General features: G+C 44.3%; 1 protein-coding gene across 1 annotated transcript; it reads right to left on the reverse strand.

Annotated features, from left to right (window-relative positions):
• Positions 1-7,834: 7,834 nt before the first annotated feature.
• LOC114875882 (muscle segmentation homeobox) lies at positions 7,835-18,741 on the reverse strand. The gene is made up of 3 exons (XM_029186683.2): positions 13,927-18,741; positions 10,013-10,194; positions 7,835-8,801 (listed from the first exon to the last, which is right to left on the reverse strand). The coding sequence occupies exons 1-3, from the start codon at positions 14,810-14,812 to the stop codon at positions 8,583-8,585; spliced, it is 1,287 nt and encodes a 428-aa protein (XP_029042516.1). The 5' UTR covers positions 14,813-18,741; the 3' UTR covers positions 7,835-8,582.
• Between the last annotated feature and the right edge of the window lie 6,339 nt (positions 18,742-25,080).

A 25,080-nucleotide genomic window follows, 5' to 3' on the forward strand; every position in this document is an offset into this window, starting at 1 on the left:
GACGGGATTAACCGCCATTTTGCGCTTCCACCCTCCGGCCAGCGGCACGCTGAAAGGGAGGGAGACAAGGAAAAACAAGATGGCGGTGTGCGAAGGGTGATCTTGCCACTCGCGGCAATTAAATGCTATAATGGCGTTAATTATTGTAGAACGTCGCGGAGACGGGATAGTTTTGTCCCGGCCGGAATCGTCCCTATAATTTCCCTTTTCTTCCTCGCTTTTCTGAACATCCTCCTTATTACAGTCAGCAGAGGAATTTTTTTTCTTTCTAAGAAAAGAAGAATTCTTTCCGTCGTTGGCTGTTCTTTGATCGTCACCACGATTAATCGAAAAGAATATTGTTAAAATAGCAGTAGAAAAATATTGTCATCTAAGCAATAAAGATTTGCATCAACACTATTACTCTAATTCAATTAAAAAATAATTAATACGGATATTACTATCGATAACTCTATAACACAATTAACAAATTCAATCCACTATCCTTGTTTCTCTATCGCTTAATTCCATGCCATAAATTTCGACAAACCTCAGGGCACACTGACAACTTCAAATTGACATAGCTAACTCGAAGCGAGCGACGTTCATTCGGTCATCAAAGGAGGCCGTGTAATGGTTGAACGGAAGCATTATTACCGGCTTCGTTTGTAACCAAGCGACGACAAGGACAGTACTTTCGCCGGTACGACGGGCAATTTTGGTTTGAGTTTAATTACACCAGCCCCCGAGGGACAATCAGATATAAACGGCGTACACGGGCGACCGCGTTCGACCACCTCCGGCAAGGGATGGCAAAGTGCGCTGGAGAAAATGGCTGGAAGCCGGTGCCGCTTGACATTATCGGCGAAAAACGAGTGAACCCGGCCTCCGGGGCCGGCAGCCTGGGTAATTACGAGTCTTTCTTAACAAATTTTTAATTTAAACCTTTTTTTTTCGCCACCCCACCGGTCGGCGAACGATCTAATAGCCGAGTGGTCGAGGAAACGAGAGATAAATAATTTCTCTTCTGTTTCGGTCATCCTTTTTTTTCTACCGGAACATTGAAACTTTAATTATCGAGGATATTCATAATTAGTGTTAAAATTTAACTTCGCATCAGTTACTTCTACCACCGTGAGAACAGTCGTTCAGAAATTAAATTTGAAATCAAGCGTGAAGATACACACTCGACGAATCTTGCTCGAACGAGTAACTACAACAGCTCCATCGAGTCGTGATCCAACTTGACCTTTTTTTTTCTTTTTACACCCCCTAGGTCCGTCCACCTACAGACATTTTATTTTTCTATCGAACAATCGTAGCCCTCGGAGTTAATATAGCTGACAACGCGATAGACTTCTCGGGTCGTTTTCATTCCACGGAATAAGATGTTTCATCCCTTTGGAAGTCAGGCTGCGAACGCATTCAGAAATTCGAGCCAGTCGAACTGGGTCGTGGCTTGAAATTCCCTTCAATGGAATCGTTCTGTCTTTCTCTTTCTCACAAGTCTCACAATGCGCATCGAAACGGACCTTTCTCGCGGGCTTTTCAGTTTAACACGCTTTATTATCGCGGCGACTTTTCACGCCGCATTCAACGGCGATGAATCGACCGCGTTTTTTTTTTCCTTTCCTCGCGTGGCTGCCACGATTTTGATCCTGTTTTCTATCGCGCGACAAAGGGGAGGACTTGCGACATCGTAATTTAGTGACCTGGGTGAATTTCAGGGAGGGTGTTGATGAGATTCCAATCTTGGAATTTCATTTTATTGCAATATTCTCAAGTGGTACAATTGAAAAAGCTGCTTAGAATTTGTTTGAAACGTTTAGAAAGGAATTCGTCTGCCCACGGGGTGACAATATAGACTCTGTATTATAGAGAAACAATAATAACCGTGCTTTACGATACGAGCTTTTCTATCGACCACCTACGGCCGGTTACACGAGCTACCACTTTGCGCTCACTTAGCTCCGGCACGAGTAACAATTCAACCAGCGTCCTCCCCTTCGAATAAATCGCGTGAAATTACGGTGTGACGTTACTTCGTGTAAATGGCACGATAGAAAGTACCACTTCGTGGAACGTTCCATTGACGGATTCATCGAACGATCTCTAGGATCTCTGAGTCACTCGACTAGACAATGTGCAATAACTAAGATCGCTTTACCATTAATCACATTTTTCATTTAATAGTAATCCTATCTGCGGTTCGACCTCTTCTTCGTTTTATCAATTATCCGGTTATATGAATAATTAATTGGTAGTCGCGATGACGTTGGCTTAAAAGGGGAAGCGATCTTAATTACAGCTCGAAGAACAGCGCGAACTTATTTACATTTGGTAATTAGGTTTTGTACCGGGGCCCAAAGGAGCAATTCCTTTACGGGCAAAAACGATTTTCACCGACTCGACGATTAACCCTTAAAGTCGAACGTGCCTTCCGTCTCTCGTTCTCTTCCGCAACGAAATATATTTGTCTTTTATCCATCCAATTAGTAAGTCAACGATATCACGATGACCAACGCGTTTATAACCGGTTTAGGATTAACTAACGTCGACCTGTTCAATTTGATTTCCTTTTTTTCTCTACCTGCTACGATCCTCTCTCTTTCACTTTCGTTCTTCCTCCCTCTCGACGTACAATTTCCTCCTCTGCTTGTACGTACAACGCTCGCGAGGAATATTAATTAACACGGAGATCGATTCGGATGCCGTGTCGGGGTTAACGTTAATTCAGAGCCCGCGATTCAATCGTTCGCCACTGATAAATGACTCGCGCTGTTCGCCTCGCGATTTTTACCCTGCCTCCTTCTTTCAGCTTCTCCTTTAAACTTTTTTATTTTCTTACTTTTGTTTGTTTCCGCTCGCCTTTGATATCGTTCCACGCAGTTCGTTCGAACAGACGGATTCAATCGAATTTTCCCTCCTATCGTTTCCAATTACACCGAGTTGTTTTTAGAATTTCTACGATTCTCGTTTCAGCATCGAAGTCTCTTCGAGGAAAGTTTCGAGCATAAACGACCTCTTTGATCGCCTCGATCCCGGTAATTAAATTCAACGATCACGGTGATTCGTTAGAATCACTTTCACCGGGGAAAAAGTATTACGGAAATTTGCCTTGATGACGCCGGTTCTGTTCGCCTCTCGAACCCGTCCCTTCGTTTCGAACCCATCCTCTCCGTTCCGAATGAAATTTGCATCCATTAAGCGTCGATTAAAACCAAGTCGGCCCGGCTCGATGCACTGTTACGAGTCGAACGAGCATTCAACGAATAAATTTCCGTACAAATTCCGCTCGGTCCCTCTGCGATCCGCGTTACAACGCTTCCTTTCGCTACCACGGCACGCTTCTCTTCCGTTAACAAAATAGAAACGCGTTTCCTCGAACAATAATTTCGCAATCGTTCCACTGTTTACACCGTAATTAACGTAAGCGAATAATTAGCGGGCAACGCGTCAAATTGATAATGTTATCGTCCTCTGTCATAATCGGTATAAAAACATTCACGTTACATAACGAATTAGTATCTCAAGAAAAAAGCATGTTTTTTTTTCGAGCTTCTTATCTTCAACTTTCTCCCTCTGTTTTTCTGTAATTTTGAGGCCGATCCCCGAGCCAATCAAAATGCTAATCAATTTTTTCTACGTCCATGAATCTCTCGGTTCTTCTTAATTAATTAACGATTCGGTTGCGTAACACGCCTGTTGGTAGTAGAGAAATTACTTTTCGCTAGAGATCGATCGAGCCTCAATTATAGAGATCTACAATTGGACGATGTTACGTAATCGGGAATTAAGAATCACGGTAATAAGGCGAGCATTTAACGAGGCTAGCGTGTCGATAAATTAGCAGCTGAAGACCGCCGTTTGTTTGTGCCAGACGATACCACGAGGAGCTGATACGATTATTATTATTGAACGCCCGGTTATCGTGACATTTTTCCATTTTTTCCGTGGTACTCTGTATCAAATTGTAGCAAATGAGCGATAAGGAGAACTTGTCCGACGATGCTACGAATTCAACGAGCGTTGAAACATTCCAATCTTCTGGTTTCTCTTCCTAACTATTCCGTTATGATCATTTCTCTTTTTTTGGAGAATCCATTAATGTTGCAAATTTATCGAGAATGCCTATCTGTACCTAATTGCTTCATAATTTAAGAGCAAATGATAGATATATGATTGTAACAGGAAAATTAGAAAGGAGGTGATTGGAACACTTCTGAAATAAAACTTTAGAATCTTAAAATGATATAATCCTTAATTAATGATAATTTATATGACTTTAATTTGTGATATCTTAGCTCTCCAATTAAAAACTGAAATGTTGCTAAATTTACATGAATTAACTTTCATTAATTTATTTGCTACTAACTTTGTCCGACGAGACCGTTTCCTTCGTAAAGTGAAGAAGTTATTATAATTGTCGCATAAATATACTCGACCATGAAGCATAAAAACCAGCTAGAACATTTGATTTTAAATTTACATCTTTCCTCGACGGATTGGTCCATCAATCTTTCAAATTACATAATAAAAATTCTAACCGGTGATCTTACGAAGGAGGAAAGAGGTTTTAAAACGATGTTTACATATTTCGGAATAAATTAAATAAGTTTCCTTTCCTTGCCTTAAAAGAAGCTTTACAAAGATGTAACTCTTCTTTCATTAAAAATTAAAAATTGCGGTATTTCTGCAAATTGCGAGTGCAAAGTCGATGATGCGAAACGAACGACTCTCCCATTTCATAAACCGAGGCTTACATAATTACATAATTATGAAAATCTCTTGATGGACGTTTCAAAAACGTTATCGAGCGACGTGGTCGAAGAAATTCCCGGAATTCTGGGTCCATCACGGCCCGTATCACAATAAATTTCGTGCGGTGTCGCTCGAGCGACCAGCTCGCGCTTATTAAGTCCGTGAAAAGCGAGATAAACCGACCAGTTGCCTGATAGAAGATTCTGACGATGATTTTCTAACGGAGATCTCGAAGGATAAGGGAAGTACGAGGCCGATGCACCGTTTGAGTGCTGGCTTATCTTCCACGAAAAATTACGTTCAACGAGCGGTTGCACGTGAAACGAACGAGGAGAAACTGTTCGTCCTTAGAGCTAACGAGCCATGATACATGATGAGTAAATGAGGTGGAGATTGGCTGCAGGAAATACACTGGATCAGAAGGTGTATTAGCACACTCCTGTGATCCTGTTTCGATTCTGAAATTCTGCTTTTACCCTGTTCGAAAAAAGAAAAGTTCAGAATTGCGAGGAAAAGGGGTTTCGTCGATAAGATAACAACAATAAGAAATTAGCAATAGCCGGAGCAGAAATGGAGGCAAGGAAACGAGTCGATCCGCAAGGATAAAGTAGGAGAGGAAGGAGGATCCGAGAAGCGGACGGGCCACCAGACGAAAAAATTCGGAATATTTATGCTCGGTATTATTAGCGTACGTCGGCGATATCTCGGTGGGCATCGCTAATTAGGCCGCGCGAACGGCGCTCTCGAGCCTTTCGGCAAACAGTGCTGGCTACTGTCTTTAAAGGTTCTCCACGGGTGCAATCAAGATGGTGGCGCCGGCCGCCCGGGGCGGGTCGATTCCGAAACTAATTGCCACGGCTAATTTATTCCCGCGACATGTACGCACAGAGACGCCATTCTCGGCTACCACGTAATCGTCGCGACGTAATCGCGGACGCGAGAGTGCCACTGTCCACGGGAAGGTGGCCGAAAGGATGGCAAGTTCACCCTCTGGAGATTGTCATCGGACCTTCGTGCTCGTGGTACCCCGGCACCCAGACGCGATCGTGACTTATTTTCAACTTTCCTCGACGGACCATCCTTAAACTAAATAACAAGAAAACATTAAGATCCTAGGCAAGAATTCCAAAGAATTCCAATTTTCATTCGATAGCATAAGATACCCTGTTTCCAGCTGCTCGTCCCGTGCTTTCCGCTCGGTACGCCAGAATTTTAATCGCGTAATTAGTCGCCGGCCACCAGAGCTCGTCCGCTTACCTGTTTCGCTCACTGTTTCATGTAAGCAGATAACATCGATAAGATGTTATCGCCTAAGCTACCGGCTCGCTTGTTAGCCCTAACTCTGCGCGACCCTCTCGGCGCGCATCATTCGTCCACGTTAATGCCGTATTATCATTGGCCCGGTGGACGAGAAAAATCGAGGTACACGGCTCGATCGATAACACCGGCGAGAATTTTGTATGATTTCCATCGTTACAGGTGCAGACGATACCTTCGACTAATTAGCGATCTCTTTACGACGGTAGTCGGACATCGCCGTGCGCTTTGTGATCCTAGCGCGATTGTCACGGTCATTAGGATGATTGATGACGGATTTCGGTCATTTGAGCGCTGCGCACCGAGCTGCTGCTGGAGGCAGGATGATTCATGATGGTCGTTGAGAATTTAGCAAAGGGAGAACTGATAAACATCTCCTCGGATAAGATGTAATTGAATGTTCAAAGTTTATATACATGTTTTTACGGATTTTTTAAATTACCTTCAGTTAATTATGTTCCTTTGGAAAAGAAATGTGCGATGTCTTCTTGGAGACATTGCATCTTCATCGAAATTTTATATTTCTTTAACCTGTGGATATAATTTTAATGCTGGTTCAATTTGATGGTTCATTTCAAGAGCAGCATCTTTCTTCTGCACCCTAGAATAGCTTCCCTTTACCAGCACCCTAACGGCACCCTATTCACCCCTATCCGTCGATGCTAAACGCCTGCTGTTGTCTCTAATCGAACGATTAAATACTTCCGTTGGTTCACTGAAGCTAATTCAGTGGATCTTGTAGGAAACTGATAGTACATTTTGTGTATTTATTATCTAATTTGCAAAGAGCACAGTGTGTTTTTGCATTCGCTGACTAATTGAAATTAAAAAATTTGTTTTCCAAATGCAAAGAAACGTATTATTTTTAATTCTGCTACCAAAATGACTCAATCGATGGTACGAATCACTCGTTTAAAGGTCATTATTCAACACAGTGTTCTCTTTGATTTATATTAAAAAAAAAAATGTTAATGCGATTGATCGATGTCGACGAATCGATAAATTGAAGGAAGCTTACCGAGAAGAGTGAGAACACCGAAGGATGACGGTACACCCGATGATTTCGTGAAATATGACTCACGGTCGAAGATGTAAAAGGAAGCCCGGCGTGAATTGGTAAGATTGTCGTTGATTAGTAGCCGATGATTGCCGAACTTGTTAGAGGAGGTCGAAGAAAGTCTCTTCGAGTTACGTCATCGCTTGTGTTTGCTCGAATAAACGCCATCATGTGAATAGGTTTGATTTGCTGACGAGTAGGTTTCGAGAATGAAAGAAGGCGAATTGATTAAGCTGGTATTTCCCATAGTATCTCTTTCGACACATGTACAAATAAAAAATTACTCGTAATCGATTCTCCAATTATCCTTATCGCAAGATGACCATAACTGTTCTTGTTTTTCCTGACTTTTCAAATTCTATGAATATTTATGCAACTTTTCAACTAAAATTTGTTGTACTGATATTAACGTGGATTGCTGCCCATTTTCATCAACGTTTTGACAATATTGCACCTAGATAATTCAGATGTCTGATCACTCCATGTACGCAGAGTATATTATTTATAAACCCTTGTTTACAAAAAGTGTAAATTTCAACGCACTGAAATTTCAATGCATCCTTAGATCCCCGAAGAAGCTAATAATGAAACGTTCATCTGACTGTTGGAGGCCTCGAACAGCGTTAAATAACCTTTGCCTCTTCATTTTTAATTAAAATACACTGTCGACCATTCAAAAATCAAAATTCGTAAGATTGATATCTACAATACGAGTGTAAAGATCCATAAATCTCCACTCAGAATTTTCTGCTTCGTTAACGGGAACTCCAACTGGGAACGAACGGTGAGGAACAACAGGATCGTTGTGCTTCTATACTGTGATTTATTAAATAAACTCTGCTACTCTCCTCGACGATGGTTTTACATTTATACAAAATTGGAAAAAGGCACGGTGATCCACCGTTCCCCTCACGTAAATCTACGATCATCGTATTTACAGGATTACCTTTAGTTTCAACATGAGAACAATATTTACAGACTATGTACAAAGATGGATCCTAATAGAACTCATCTGAAATTGGCACAAATAGATTCTGACTTCCCCATGGAAGCACTTTGTCTTTTTTACTTTTCCTCACCCTCAATTGGACGATTCAGTCAATTCACTCGAATTGAAGTTCCTGAAAATAAAGTATGCGTTGAGTCGATTGTCTGACAATTCCACTTTGGTTAGATTTTCCCTTCATCAACTTTGGTCCAATTTTTCAATGTATTTTGTTATTTATTCGACTTCTCCAGATCAGATTTCCTCCTCAGATCCAAAATATTCTATTTCTATTAAATTCTCCACCTTTTGAACTTTATTCATCCAAACACTTTGCTCAGATTTGCTCTTTCATCAGTCTATCTATTCAACTTCTTCGTAAGTCTTCAGTCTGAGATCGATTCTCCGATCTATCAATAATTCCAGAAGGAAATCGTTTGTTCGCTACCGATCTTGGATGGTCTCCGTGTGTTCCGGTTGCCTTCATTCCCTGGACGGGTGTTGAGAGATCGGATGATGGGGTGTTAAGCCTGGATGAGAGAGCATTCCAACGGGATAGAGACTGGCCGGGGCCAATAGTCCCGGATGAGAACCGTACAGAGCCGTGTGGTGTTGCCTGACCGCCGACATCCTCAATTTCTCGATCTCCGCTTCCTGCATCCGTTTCGCTTTCGCGCGTCGATTTTGAAACCAGATCTTCACCTGCAACAATGAAGCAAACGTTGGATATTTGTTACTCGTTGGTTAACTCGGTGTACCTTGACGGGTCGGTAGCTTTCGTTCGGCTCTGCTTGCGGTTTCCAAATGATCGTTACGCCGATTTTCGAGGAACGAAACGATCCGAGATCGTGTGGTGAGAAATTGGAGCAAGAAAATTAGCTTCTGTCTCGATTGACCGATCGAAGTTTCAATAAATATTTTTATTTTTATATAAAAACTTTGTAACTTCGTGGCTTTCCTGTGCCAGGGTCATTTCCAAAAATACAGAAGCCTTTCGAACGTCCTTAAGTGATTCACCGAATCCCGCAATAGAACGAATTTGTCGAGAGTCTATAACTCTCCAGAGACAATGGAGGCGCTAAACGAATCGTGTCGACGGACACGCATAGGTCTTACTTGTGTTTTCGTAAAGCAATACAAGCAAAGAGTCGCAAAACCAAGAGGTAATTGGTCGGTCATCGCGCGTTTCGTGCAATTTGTAGCCTATTAATAAAATCGTCGTGTTGTTTGCCAGAAAGTTCTGGGGAAGTGCACTCTTACGCGCGCTAATTACCCTGCATCTGGCAAACCTCTGTCCGGATCTGTTATACCGGGAGAGACCCTCGACTCATAAAACTGGTCGGCGAGAACAAACGGAAGAAAGAAGCCTTCGAGGTTCGAGTAGATGCTAAATGGTAATTCCAGAGACGAAGCAACGCGTGGAAGACGACAGATTGGTCTAAGATTAAATGGAAATTAAATGATCCTTTTAGAAATTGCAATGCGATAAACAAGAGTGGCCGCAGTTCAAAAGGACCTCAGTCGGTTTAATAAACTGTAGCACTAAAAGCGATAAAGAGAAATTCAAAGGTCTAGAATGAAGCATCGGCTGATGAGACTAGCCGAGTTTAATTATCGAATACCACCTCTGCGAACTCGCTGGCCTTTAAATCGTAACCTAGTTAATCGAACGAGTCGCAGGACGGTTAATGCACGAGGCATGCCACTGTGAGCTAATAAAAATTATCTCTAAGCGAATGCATTCTGAATTTCTCCTATTTAATTGCTGCATTTATTACTTCACAATAGCTCTCTAATTACCTTTCTATTAGAGTCTCTGAGAGTTTAGAATCCTTAATGTATCCAGGTCCAATTATTACATTTTATTGATTTAAAGCCTGGAATTTTATAATAAAAATGAAGAAGACACTCACCTGGGTCTCGGTCAGATGAAGCGACGACGAGAACTCGGCCCTCTCGGCGACGCTCAGGTATTGCCTTTCCGTGAACTTCTTCTCGAGCGCCAGCAATTGTTGCGTGGTGAAAGGTGTCCTCGGCTTCCGGTTCGGCTTGTGTTTCCTCAGGTTGCACTTGATCTTGGCCGGTTCTCCGTTCTCTGCAACCGAAACGAGGAGCGTGTTCCGCTCGAGGATCATCGTTGTCGTCTTCCCTCGGCTACGAACAACCGCGTTGCAACCGTGCTGCACCGGGGATCAAGGGGGCGGGTAAAAGCGAACCCTGGCCAACCGCAACGTCCTGTTTTTGCCCGATTCACCGGGACACAACGGCAGGAAAACGAACGCGACTTTTTCAACCGGGTCAATTCATAATTTTCCCGTCCGAACGGCGCCGCAAACTGGCCTCATTACGTTTTTACCCGACGACCGCAAGATTCCGGCCAGCGAATTGTTCCTTTAACCGCTTGTATTCATTAGCGGCGATATATCGTCCCCCGGAGAAAGGCGCACCGATAATAACCGCGGTCCGTTTACCCGATGAGCGAGTAATTCGCTTGCTCGCTTCTCTAACACGCTTAGACCTTACGATCGCTCGTACGGAGGTTTTAAGAGATCGCCAGGCAATCTTGCGGTACTTTGAGGCGACGTTTTGCGTGAAAATTTGTTGCAACCACCACGGAAGGTTCAGGTTTTTTTGTTTCATGTTTTCTTGGGAACGATTTTGTAGGCAGCCGATTATTATTGACCTGGCCGGAACAGTGGTCTTGTACTCTAAGGGGTAAATTATAGAGCTGTTTTTATCCTTCGCGGTTAAAGATACTTAGATTTGAACATGTAGATTCGTGTGGAAAATAAAACGAGTGACTTTAGAAAATAATGAAGATTCAAAGCATATTAACAAGAAGATCCACATAAATTGTTGAACATTAACAAAGAGAAAGAAAATCGTCCCTTTGAAGATCCCTGATTCAATTTCGGAATTAAGTGCCTCGTGTCGGCAATGGTACAACAAGGCAAAACAATGAAAGACAACGAAACGCTGAGCAAAGAGAAGATGAGAGAGAGAGTCGTGTCAGAATATATCGGTTATATTCCTTGAGATTTGTCTGGAGACAATTGACAGATTTGTAGAGTCGGAGGTGAACGTCTGCGGTGAGGAGAGATCGGAAGAGGAGGCTCGAGACAAAAGGCCAAGAAGATCGTACTCGTCGCGTCTGAATTTCAAATTTTCCACGGGAGAAAGAGCCAGGCCTCCCCAGACCATCTCCCGTGGAATCGCGTTCTTCCTGCTTCGGGATTCGCGAACAGGGCTTTGGCGACTCCGAGACAACCTCTGTGACGAAGGAGAATCGTCCTTTGTGCTCTGATCTCTCTCCGCCTTTCTCTAACAACCATTCTCTAAGGGTCCCAATTAGTCTCGGTATTCCAGCGTCTCTCTTTCGACGTTCGTTTCTCCCTGGCGACCACCGAAAAACGTGATTCAATTGATTTTAATCCGACTCCGAGATCGAGGCACTGCACTCGAAATAATTAGCTGATCCCGTTGAGATATCTCGTTCCGCGAATTCGAGGATGATTCGAGAAAACAAAGAGGATCCATCGGATCCGTCAGGGAATGATTTCGAACGACAAAGTCGGAACTGTAAATTTTTCCAAGAACGAAACCGGTGGATTCTGTGAAATAGAAACAGGAAGAAAATCACGGATCGACTGATAAAAACGTAGCCCCTCGAATCGATTTTCATGCAAATTAGCGAAATAATTAGCTGATCCCGGGGAGATATCCACAGCGGAGACGATTGCGCCGAGAAAAAGGCAAGGTGAAATCCCCCGTTCGTCCGATCGGCCTCTCTTTGTCGCGTTGCGTAACGTTTCCATGGGCCACGATCTACGTGCACCTCTTGTTAAGCCGATCCGATCGATAAACGATCGGCGAGCTCGCATGAACTTACTCTGGCAAGGTTTATTAGAAATCGAAATTCCCGGAACGTTACATTACTGCATCGTTATCCCGAATTGAACAACGTTTATCCGTATTATCTAAATGAATTGCCCTCGCTTCTCTAATGAAAGGGCAATTAATTTATAAGTGTCGACATTTGTTAAGTCTAATTTCCTCGTTGAATCTATCGTAGCTCGTTAGTTCTGGGAAATCTGTTGCACGAACGTGAACACACGTGTAGTTGAAAACGGTTTGTTATCGAGCCTCATCTTCTTCTCTTTATTATCTTTCCAAGCAACCCCTGTTTTCAACCCCTTCGAGAGAATTACTATGGCAGAGACGAAGGAAAGTTTGAAGGGTTAGGCAATCTGCGAGAGCACCCTCTATGAGAGGCCATATTTCAAAATTACGCTGTTTCCCCTACGAGACGCGTCCGACCAAAACTCCAGCGATTATAGTCGATTGTGGCGCGCTCGTGTAGCACCCTAAATTGCCAGACAATCGACCGACAATGATCCATAAATTGACAAGGACATACCGGGTCTGCGCTAAAAAGCAATATTGTGCGTCTGATGTTTTGTTAGCGCTTTTCAGTTGCATTGATTTTCCACCCCTAAGGCTGTTAGTGTTCCGAACGTACAAATACTTTTCTGGGAAAAGAAAAATGAAAGCAAGATCGAATAAATTTTCTCTAATTGATCGAAAATAAACAAAAAGAGGATAGAAGAGGATAATGGTGATTGGAAGACACGACGAATGGGTTTTCCATTCGTTCGATTCGCAGTTGCAACACCTTTTTGCAATAATCGCCTATTGTCTGTCGTCCGGATTCCACCAGCTCCGACAAGAACCGGCCCTCTGTTCGATTCTTTCAGCCTCCGTGGCGGCGCTCCGACCAAGCGAGAAAACTTTGATTGCCTCTTTAACGAGAGCCCCGCGCAATTATCAAGCCGCGACCTCAATAATTAGTGTTAACGATGATTCAATCGCGACGAGTCATCCGCGCGCTCGATCGTTCCGAGAACTGCATTCCTTTCGCGGTGATTTTAGGTGACTGGGTTTCGTGTCGCGAATTGAATTGCTAATAATCTAGCTTGCTCCAACACCGCGTGTCTCAATTTATCAATTAGCCTTCCTTTTTTCTCTCTTACCCTTCGTTTAATATTTGAGATATCCTAACTTGGCCTGTCGACTTGTTTGATCAGTCACCGGACGTCTTTGTCAGCTACAAAATCAATATCGAACACGGTGATTTTAAAATCTTCCGGCTATGTGTACAGGATTTAAAGGAGAGAGGAACGATTCCGATGTAACTTAGAATTGCAAATGAATAGTTTCACTGTGTTTCCGCGGAGCACTTAGACGGTCTACGAATTCTCCGATCGTTTCTCGACGGAAATACTTTCTCAATCGAAGATCGCTCGGTCTCGTTTCGCGCTTTCAGACAATGCGAAAATAGAGGATGCACAGGAATCGAGGGATTCATCAGATGCGGGCAGACTTCCGTTCAACTCTACCGGCGACTAATTTTATCCGGCAGTAAACGAACGAACGAGGACGAGAAAAGCTAGTGGAATGTCGAAGCCGTCGGCTCCATTGAACGGACCGTGCTAGCATTTACGATCCGGACCAAGGGATTCTAACCCACCTTGGGCTGCTTAACGAGTTTACGATCGGACCAGTTTCGGACGAACCACGAAAAGAATCCAACGAAGAAGAGTTCGCGCCGATTGGCGGCTGGCCAGCGGTTCAAAGACGAGCCGAGCGCGGTTTTCGTCGCCCTAGCAAATGGCAAACGACCCCGACGAACCATGCAGGGAAAAACGAAGGCCTGTTCAGACGTATAGACAATGTTCTAACACTTTGATGGCTGCAATTTTATACATTTTAAAAAATAAAAATGAAATAGCAATCTGTCAAACTGTTAAGAGTCCAAGGAAGTACTCACCATTTAGGGGTGCATGATGCGAGAAATGCGTGGGGATGAAGCCGGCCGCGGCTGTCGCGGCTGCAGCAGCGGCTGCGGCTGCGGCTGCAGCTGCACTCTGATGCCCACCACCCCAAACCGCTGGATGAAGACCAGCCGGGATGCCAGAGATGCTGCCCAGACTGGAGAACCCTGCGAAGTAGGCTGGCGTCGGTCTGACCGGCGTGGGACTAGTGCTCTGATGCTGATGTTGCAGGTCCTCGACATCTACCAAGCTGTTTTCATCGTCTTCCTCGATGTCCTCCGTTTCGGAACACCTGGACCTAGCCTCGTGCGAGCTGCTCCTGGGAGATGGAGGACCAAAGTCGGACTGACTGACCGTGGTAGCTTTAGGCGAGGAGGAACAAGCCGCCACGTCTGATGTGGATCCAGAGTCCGTGGACGTCTGGATCATGTAATCTATGCTCCTGCTTCGCTGATTAGGCGAATCTATCCTGTCCAATTCCGACTCGGAGAACCTGCTCGATATTCTCGCGTCGATGGCACTTCTGGAGGTGTCGCAGAAGGTATACGGACTCGGCCTGTGTTCCTGGATGCCAGGGGACACGGAGAGATACCTTGTTCTGTAGTCGCTCTGATACTTCTGCAAGATCGAACTCGACGTGATCGACAGGGGGAGAGCGTCTTGTCTGACGGGGGAGTAGGATGTCAGTGGTGACGATCTAGGAGAGACGGAGGATGTCTCTTGTCTTGAGGAGTCGGACTTCTTGGTGTCTGCCAACAGCGCAGCGACGGAGAAGCTCAATCGATGCACCGGCTTCGACGTCGCCTGGGGTGCCTGTGCCTCGTTTGAACCTGGACTGGTCGATGGAGGCGTCACCGGGGAGGTCATCCTTAGTACTGTCATTCTTAGACCGCGATTGAACACTCTCTGTATACCCTTATTCCCTTCACTGTATCACTCTAGTCTTTTAATCGTCCAGCATCTCGTGTCTACCCAAAAACTGTCCCAATCTTCTCACTGACTTCGAAAACAATAGAATGAAAGTGTCCTTCTATGTTTCCACTGTCTGTCACCGATTGCGGAATGAATCCCAATGGAAAAGTACGGAAACGTTTCGAAGGTAACGGAAGTCACGATCGATGACAGGCTGAAGGAGTCACTGAAAGTCCGTTTACGGATTGTCGCGCGTTTGACAGGTGCCGGGATCGACGGATCGATGGATCTCTGGCCAGCTGACCTGGACTAGCCTCTACTCGACTCGAGCTCTCCGTGTGGACTGACTTTGACCATCGCCGGCTGCGGCGCTCGGACTTTTTCGTTTTGCGGGTGGAGGCGCCGTAGTTAGTGGGGGACGTAGCTTGAAAAGAGACGACGAACAAGCTTGAACGCAGCCGAGAGAGGGGAGTAAAGTGTGAGAAAGGGGAAATCCAAAAGTGGGCGAGGCCTGCGAGGCGACAGAAGGGGCATGGCTCGTTTGGCTCCGCCTCGGTTCCAAGGGGTTTCTCTCCGCGGAACAAACTGAACCCAGGCTATAGACCCGTTGATTTTTCCTGCCAGGGGATAAGTTTCTCTCTTGCAAATGCTATCCGCTCGTTTCTAAGGGGCATGGATTACCCGTCGCTGCAGTCTGGTGGGGGGGAAACAGCCTCTGCTAAACGGAGAGGAAGAGAGAGGAGAGAGATTTTATCGTTCGACTCGCCTCTCTACCGAGGAGACGGTAATGAGCGTAATTGACCAATTAGGGCCGGTGATTAAGACCCAAAAAATGCAGCCTCGCTCGTTTTCGATCATCCTCTCGTTATTGATCCAACCTGCTCTCTTCCTTGAGCCTCGAATATTAAATATCGTGGCACCATCATAACCATCGACTTTCACAATTTTAATTAAAAGAATTTCAGACTTCCTGCTATAAATTTTATACTTGTAAACCATCTACGTATTTATCGGAAGGGTTGTTCCAATGTCCATTTCTGGCCCATAAAAAGAAACCATCCCCTTTCAGAAACATAGAAACGATGATTGAAAAGGAGCCAGAGAAGAGAAGTTTTGTCGGAGTAGCCCTTTCCTCGTGGATTTCGTTGGTTCGCGCAGCCAGGTATATCGATTCGTAGTCGAACAAGAGCCCCTGTCGGGCACGGAAGTTCGACTCTCGGTCGTTCATCCCCCTAAATCGAGCCGTCGAGATTTTCAGGCTACGTCCGTGTAGCGCTCGTTTGTTCCGACGCCGCTGAGATCCCATCGTCGCATCCGTCCGTCATATTTACGGTGGCCCGTTGACGTAGCCCGACGATAAGCAAAAACAAATGCCTGCCGATAGGGGATGCCGATAAGCAGGCCGAATAAAACCTCATAGATGATGCTCTTCCATTTGCGCGGAATTGGCTGCAGCCGTAAATTTCATCGCGCGAACTTCCGCCGTCTCTTACTGCCACTTCATCCGCCCGGCAAAGGGGATCGATATCTTTGCTGAAATCGATTCTCTCTTCCCATTTGCATCTTTCGTGTATCGTTGTTGATGTAACGAGTTACACGGCGATCTTGACGATTAGTATTTCGAATAAATTATTACCATTTCATTACTATTCAAACGCGATTAGTGTCTTTGATATTTGCATACGTAATCGGAGGATTATATATTTGCAAATATCTGTAATTAGATATCCATAGTACCTCGAATTATAACGCGTTTAATCCAATTATATCGATACTGCGTCATGAATAGATTATTTTCATCGCGGTTCGATCGAATCAACTGCACTAGCGCTTTGATTACATTTTACCCTGACTGCACGTCTATTAACGGATCGTTTTATTTATACGCGACCGATTCAATCTGATTCCACTAGGATTATACATTAATTGGAACGATTGTTGTTACGTTCGAAACCGTGAAACGATTCTCGTTACTGTTACATTAATCCTAATTAGTACAGGGTTTATTACATAGGAACGTTAAACGCGTTGCTGTAATTACAATTAGATGATCGTTATTTGTGAATCGTTTGCTCGCGTTTGCATTGCGAATCTACTTTTTTAAAATCACACCGTCGTATCGGTATATCAGTTCTGTTTCGCGCGAATTCGTATCGGAGTAAAGGATCGCTTTTCCGTTGAAAATCGCGTGGAAAAGAATCGCGTCGAATCTTCATTTTCCCGGGGACCCTATATCACCTCTCTCCCGTTCCATTCTACAGATTACCATCGGCAAACATCGTTTCGCGGAATAACGGTGGCCGTTAAAAAATCACTCCGTAGCCGTTCCTCCTTCATATTTCTCCGCGGATACGACGGGCGAACCTCGGATTTTCGCGTCTCCTCGGCAATTAATTGTAACGTTGGCAGAACCGGCGACTTGGCTCGATATAACCGGTGAAAACGAGACACGGGGAGAGAGAAGAAAGGTCGATCGAGGCTGTCGATAACGCGACGGAATAAAAGCTCATACGACGTTCTTCCATTTGCGCGCGGAATTGGCTCGAGCGATAAATTTGATCGCTCCAACTTCCCTGCGCGAACTCTCTCTCGCTCGCGACGTCTCGTTCCCTTTTGTCGGTGTCGATGTAAACTCGTGGCAATTTATAGCGCTAGAAACTGCAGATTAAAACGGTAATTGTACGTAGTTTCGAGCGGACAGATCGGCCCGTGTATCGTTCGACGACGGGAAATCGGTTTACGCGCGCGTTATCGGCCAACGTTATAGCTTATTGAATTCGCGAACTCGCGCTCGTTTCACCGGATCATTCTGCCGTTTCACATTTTGCGAAGAGTTTTCGAAAAATTGTCAACTTTTCTCACCCAGAAATGCATTAAATTAACTACCTTGTCCACCATCCCTCTATGATTCCACCGTTTCTCTTTTAATATTGAGTCTGGATCGTTTCTCGCGCCGATCAATCGCGAGGAAATCAGAAACGCAATAAAGGAGCTCGTAAAGCGATTCAACTTTCCTATCTTTCGTTACCATAGTCATCAAAATTCACAGACCATTGACTTTAGGATTCGTCCGACTGATAAACCTTCTATTTGCGTACACGCGAATATAAACGATCTTGAGTGTCCCTAATAAAGGAAGAACTAAGAAAATCAACGTCCATCTCTTCTCTGATATCTTAAAATACGAATAACTGGTGCACGTGCGTTGAATTCCTTGATGCAATTTTCAGGAAATCAGGAAATACCTGGCCGATGATAAATCATAGAAATTCCACGAAGATCGTAAATAATTTTGCACGACGTTTAAACCCGGTTGGAAAAAAGAAAATCACCGTCCGATCCGTCTAACCCTCGACGAGGAAACGTTTCTGACGTCGAGTCAAGTTGCCGCAGGAAACGAGTGTTTTCTATTAAAGGTCGCGCGAGCTGAACGTTATTAAACACCGGCTTCCCAATAATTAAGGAGAACACGAGTGAGATCGGGAGATGGTAGCTGCTGGTGTATAGAGAGGGATGGGCCAATTTGGATGGTTACCAAGGCAAACGATACGTTAAATAGATAGGACGGCTGAGCGGTGGGGAAGCCGACATAATGAGGACCACCCGCTAGCTCTGCAAGACCCACTCTGTACACGTACTCGGTGTGTCAACGAGTTTTGCTCGACATTTCCTAGAACTGTTTCTGCAACGTTTCGTTCCCTGAGAAAAACCTATCTCTATCATTGCACGATTGACAGATTTTTAATAGAAGCTTGAAAAATTTAACAAACTACACGTGAATTCGATAATGTTTCTTGAGCTCAATGGAACATAGAAAAGATCATCATCGTTGAATTTTAATTAACTAAAAATTGAAAGAATATTTTGAATGTGAATTATGAGGACACCCTGTGTGTATAAATGACAAAGTGGCACGGTATGGTTGTTAATTATTAGCAGGCCGCTATATTGAGCATGAAAACACTATTTCTTTCGTCCAGGAAAGATTCAAGTCAAATTGGCGTTAAAATTGCAATCATGGTGGTCCGTCTCCTACATCCCCTCCTCTCTTTCTCTTTCACCCCATCATCTGCTTTCTCCGTTCTTCGCTTCCTCCCGTTCACGGAATTAGACCGTCTATTCTCAGAGAACTTCCACACGCCGGTCGTATCTAATAGCCGTTTAGAAGGATAATTTCTTCCCCTGAAAAAGGAAGAAATCGTCCGTTGGAACTCTTCTGGTTCCCTCCTCGCGAAACGCCCGTGATTGATCACCCTCGCGAAAATTTCCTTCCCTCCTTTCGAGCGACCCTATTAGCGCGGATCATTACGTCTCTCTCGATTTTCAATTGGCAAATTTTTCATGCATTTATAGTTCTCAATAAGTAAACTTTCAGAAAGTCAAATGAAATTATCTCCAGAATGTAGTAATGAGTTGATTTCATCAAACTTCTGAATATGCACCTGTCATTGTTTTATGTTAAACGTGTATCAACGAGGCAGCCTTCAATAGCATAATCACTTGTGTAATCTCATTAATATTCATTCGATTGAAAATTATGGTGAACCGAATAATACAACTGTTTCTCTCCAGGTGTACCTTCTTCAGAAACGTATACCTATGTTCAATTTATTTAGTTGGGATATTAAGAAACGCTAATTTGTTTGGTCTAGGGCACTAAAAATCAGTATTCCTCTCTGGAAGAAGGGTGTTTGCCATTGAATAAGGGGTAAAATGGTTAGTGGGGAGTTAGACGAGGGGTAGAACGACGACACAGCAAAAGGCGAACGTACTCGCGAAAGAGCAGTAACGGAGGGAGAAAATCGATATTTTAATTGGACAAAATAATTGGAACGAGCGAACGAATGGAAGATCGTAATCGCTGACTTCCCCTTTTGTATTGGCGAACCTGCGCGTCCCATCCACTACCCTCGTCCCTCTCCAACCCTCCTCGATTCTACTCCGGCCTACTGTCCGATCCTCCCCGAAATATAAGCCTCCATTCTTTGTTTTTCCACCGCTCACCCTCCCGCGTTTCGCGCGAGCCATTTAACGTCAATCGTTCGTCGATTAACCCTGTAGTAATTAATGATCCTCTTTTGATTTCTGCCCTTTTTTTCATGAAGCTTACATTCAACTTAATTAAGTTAATAAAGTATTAAAATTAGACCCGGAAATTTTTTCAAAATTCAATGAACCGAGGGATGTCGTTTCTTTTTTTTAGTAAATTATACAATTGGATCGCGAATACCGCGTGTGATGTTCGACGATTTCGCGATGTTTCCAGTTAATTAAATTTCATTTTCTCCCTGATAAGCCGCTTTCTCCTCGCAGCTGATCCTCAAGCGGCTCGGCAATTGTCTTCGCCCGTCGCGGTCCATTCACTCGTAACACGGTCAATTTCATCGCGACTCTGCTAGCGAAATTAGAATACACCCTGCAGAAAACCACCACCACCGAACCCTCCTTCAAACTTCAAACAGCCACGTGAAATCCTCGAATAACTGGCTTAAGACGCGACTACCAAGGTAGACCTTTCATTCAGGTCAATATTCTTTCCAATCTTCGAACCAGAATACGATCATTAAATGATATTAATTGATAGTGTACGATGAGGGAAATCGAGGATCTGTGCGAAACGAATTAAATGGCCGAACGAATTTGTACAATTAGCTGTTTAACGCATAATTAAATTCGCTGAGATAGAATCGTCGAGCCAAGTGGCTCGTTTAATTAAATCATACGACAAATAGTTAATTAACAACTGCGAATTCTATTGCGTCCAAAAACCTCTAAAAACAGAGCTTCCCATTAATCCAACGATACAGATCAAACAAAGAGTAGACAAAGCGATAAACGAGCACGTAAAAAGCCGAAATTCCTTTCAGGAAGATGGAAGAGGAACGCGAGAAGGAGTCGCGGCCAATTGCATGAGGCGCCCAAATATTTTCGCTCGGATTTCATGCCGCGTGAAATGGAGCGTGGCGGAAAAGGAGACGAAGAAACGAGCGATATGGAGCAAAGAAGAAAGAGAAAGAGAGCAAGAATAAGGGGGAGGGTCACGGTCGAAGAAAAGGGTCGCGCAGAGGGTGGTAGGGCAGTCGACACCTCCACACGTGCTCGCCATGCGTGGCTAGTTAAAGAGGCGCCTACCAGCCAATTCGACGGCTAACAAGTATATACTGCTCGATATACGTTTCCAGCGCACCGTGTATATACTTGTTAGCCCTTAACTGGCCCGCAACCCGCCCTTTTTCTTCCAGCTTTCGCCGACGTTCTAATAGTTCATTTGTTTCTGCCCGCTTCCGCTCGCGCTTCCTGGGAATCCATAAACTGTTTCCCGCTGCAACTTGCTTATGAAGGAAAAGGAAAAAATGTATTTTAAAAAAAAGCATCGAGATTAACGCGTTGAAAAACGAAGGGTAATTTGAAACGGCGTTAATCAACAAAAATCCACCGATCATTTCACAAAGCGAGTACAAGTATCTGAAATAGACTCTTCTAGTATCATAAGTGGCTAATGTTAACAGCAATAAATCATTGTGCATCGCGAGTGCAGCTGTCCGTGACGGTTTCGAGAGATCCAGAGGATCGTCGAACGGTGAAAGGAGAGCGGCAAAGTCCTGATCAGAGTTTTCACACGGCTCGAGAGTTTTGGGAAATCATTAATATCGTTCCGTAAAGAGGGTGTCTCTTTTTAAGTAGAACAGTTTAAGCGAGCCGTTAATGGGCAGGCACGGAAGCGTGCGCGGTTCTCCGCGACGCCACTTAACGCTTCCGCTTGGAGAACGTTTTGTTGCCGCTTTTTAACGCGTCCGTCCGTCGAGATTTATCGTGTGTTTAGATCACTCGACGCCCGGCCGGATTAAAGCATTAAATATAACCGGGACGGCGAACGAGCAGAAAATTACACGCGTTTCCCTCGACCCTCGATTTCTCCGTTTAACTTCAATCAATCTTAAATTTTTCATAATTACTCTATCGCACGAAAAATTTCCGTCGCGCATGCCTGGGCTATTTCGAAATACGAACGCCTCGCGTTCGACGACTTAGCGAAAGGGTTAAATTTAAAGCCGCGACCGTAAGAAACATAATTTCTTACGAGCATGCAAAGGGCGGGGTACAGTTTTAATATAGATCATCGAGGCGTTCGGATTTCACGGGAAACGAGCGGTGGTAATGAAGTGTTAATTGCAAGGGAAAAGGAAAGCGTCGCGGGGAAACTTCATTCCGGTGATTTAGCGAAACGTAGCACGGTGCTTGTTAGCGTTTCTCGGGGACGCGAATAAAAAGTGGCGAAGCCAAGCTAGACCGTGTCGCATTAGCGTTAATTTCCTCGTTATGCCGACTCACTCGAACGGCCATGCTCGTCTCCGCTCGCTGAATTCTTTTTAAACCGACGACCGCTTTATTGGCTCTCCAGAGTATTCTTTTTCATCTTTGCTCCGCTTTGACGACTCTCGGTGACTGTAAGAAATATTTCTGAAACCCGGGAGACACTTTGACGAGCGTTCGGTAATATTACTTGAACAATGTTCTGATGGAAATACGTTTCACAATATACAAAATTTTGGTAATTAAAATCAGAAACACCTCGCGAAAAATTGGCTATCACCCGGTAATTTGTGCGTACAACCTTGACTAACATCAGGGATTATAGTGTTCTCGCACCGCTTAAATATCCTCGATCGGATCTTCGTTAAAGAGTCACGTTCGCGGACATTACAGGCGGCACAGGGAGCGCTAATTACGACGCCTCGTGACAGGTGCAATTTGCGAGATGACCGTCGAGACGGTCCATGAAATTCAAGAAACACGAGCGTTCGTCGCAGCTGCACCAGTTACGCCTCTGTAAGCGTGTTTACGAAAACGCGACGGCTCGTACGTCAGCCTGGTCGTTAGCACCGTATAATTGCTCGCGCCGCGATTAATACGCAAAACGAATCGAACCGCAGGCGATTATACTCGTTCCTAAATCGGCGGTGCAACCTTTGAAGCATTTGGAAGTGGAGTAATGATGGTTAATTCTGGATTAAAAGTTAGCAACTTTGAATATTTGAGAGTTTACGGGTCTGCTCCCGTTTTGGCGAACAAAATGCATTTGGCAATTAACTTCGCTATTAATTTGAGAAACGGAAAGGATACACGGTTATCGATGGAAGATAGCATTAAAAGAAGCTTTTTAAAAGCGACCCTCGGTTACCAAAGCCTATGTTTAGCTTGGACGTTTCGGAGATGAATGGACGCCAAGCGTCTCTTAAAGCCTCGTTTCGAATCTTTTTCTCCTTGTTGAGCGGGACACGCGAGTTACTCAGCTTTCATGTACAGCGAACAAACAACGAAGAGACACTCACGCTAATTAAAGGTGTCAAGCGGTAATCGTCTGGTGTCGTTTTGAAAAATCGTCTCGACGCATTATGACGTAAACTCGTTGTTTTTCGCTAATTCACCGAACACGACCAGCGAACGAGCGTCGCATGTAAACGCGAGTCGGTAGTCACGCAGACGTTTAACGACAGGAAGTGTTGGTCGGAGAGGAACACATGTTTCGGGGGTTTCGTGCGTGTTCGTAATCATTAAACCCGCGTTCGACAACTCCCTCGTTATTTCGCTCTTAATTACAGAAAGTTGATGCGCGGTAAGTAAGGGTACCTCCTGTCCTCCTACACATTTCCCTAAAGGTGTGACATCCCTCATACAGCCTCACGGAGGGTGCTTCACGGGGCACCCGCTGGCTAAGAAAAAAAAAAATAGAAAGAAAGGGCGTCGAAAAAGAAGAAGAAAGAGCCCAGAGAGAAAGCTGGGAGAAAAAAAGTAAGGGAGAGAAAGTGCTTTAAAGATTTACTTATTTATCGGAGATTGTGTGCAAATTGCGCACGGGTTTACTACTAATCATTGTAATTTAACGAGTTTCTGACATATCAGGAACACACTCAACCGACACTCCTGACTTCTTTCCCTTCTAAAAATTTTTCATTTTTTAAATTCTCAAATATTTAAATCGACAAAAATTTCCAGGCTATACAAGAATGTGAAACAATTCCAAATTTATTCAGGTCGTAAAAAAAAAAAACGGATCATTGAGGCTGCCACGCTTGGGTTCGTTCACTCGTAGAAAGAAGAAGAAGGAGAATAAGAAGTTGGAAACGGAATTTATAACAGTGATTACGGAGTTTACGGCGATAACCTTATTAATTCTGTCGCATTTATCTTTCCGTAAAAATTCATTAAAATGCCGCCAGGCCAGCGATCTGCCGTTTTATCAAAAGGAATTATAGCGATGACACGAGTTTATCTATCGTTTATCTCGATTATGGTAATAAGCTCGCCGACTTTACAGGCGTTAAACTTCGCCGGGATAAGTCCCTGGACTGTGGCTCAATAAAATCCTCGCGATAATAATATAATCATCGATATTCGCGATACGCGGACAATCGGCGTGCAATCGAGAAGCGGCGTGGAACGAATGAATCACACATTTATTACTAACCGTGCTCCTTCTCTTCAATTGATGAAATTGTGGAGCAAGAACGAAGTTGAAATAACTTGGTCAGTGAAAGGGATAAATCTTATAAACTCTACAAAAAGATGAAGAAATAGAAGATGGATGAATGTTAAATTCGCTGGAAGTTGTAACATTTAGCAACTAAAATACCTCCGCACACCCTTAAACGTTCGCAAAAGGGGGTTGAAGAGAGAGTCGCAACAGAAATGGCAAAAACGAGCAAACAGAGGTGTCCGGCGAGTTTGTTTTTTGAAGTCTGTATTGCTTACAAATGTCTCGGTGTAAAAAGCGAACAGCATGGCTCCTAATGAGTCTGGTTGTTAAAAGACCTCTTCTCCCGCCTTTTTTACGTCACAGCTCCCCTTTCCCCTCGCGCGATCACGGGTGCACCCTCTGTCGCCCAATGCTACCCGGCTTCCATTAGCCGACATTGTAAGCGTGGAATCTTAATATTTTCGACGAGGAGATTTGTGACAGCCAGCCACCGGCTCCCGTCGATTCGTTTATTTCGGGAAAGGCGTGCGCCCGAATCGTCGCTCGCGACCAAATAAAAAGTTTCAACGCCGTTTCACGACCGCTAATGGACGCCCGAACAGAGAAATCTCGATGATCTTTACGATTGTTTCGAATCGCTGGACTCCCTCCACGATTCAAATCACAGCCATGCTAATTGCCCGGCTTGGTAATTAACTCGCTTGGACGGCGGAGCTGCTAACACCGGGATAATTTCAATTTAATTTTAGACTATTCTTTT

Source organism: Osmia bicornis, chromosome 13 (genome assembly GCF_907164935.1).
Source record: "Osmia bicornis bicornis chromosome 13, iOsmBic2.1, whole genome shotgun sequence".
Classification (NCBI taxonomy): Eukaryota; Metazoa; Arthropoda; class Insecta; order Hymenoptera; family Megachilidae; genus Osmia; species Osmia bicornis.

Bases quoted from the DNA above. Each gene is read 5' to 3' on its own strand.
- LOC114875882 (XM_029186683.2), bottom strand. From the start codon at position 14,812: ATGACAGTACTAAGGATGACCTCCCCGGTGACGCCTCCATCGACCAGT. The intron at 10,195-13,926 runs GTGAGTACTTCC...TTTCGGTTGCAG, and splicing joins GCATCATGCACCCCTAAATG to AGAACGGAGAACCGGCCAAG. The intron at 8,802-10,012 runs GTGAGTGTCTTC...TCATTGTTGCAG, and splicing joins TTCATCTGACCGAGACCCAG to GTGAAGATCTGGTTTCAAAA.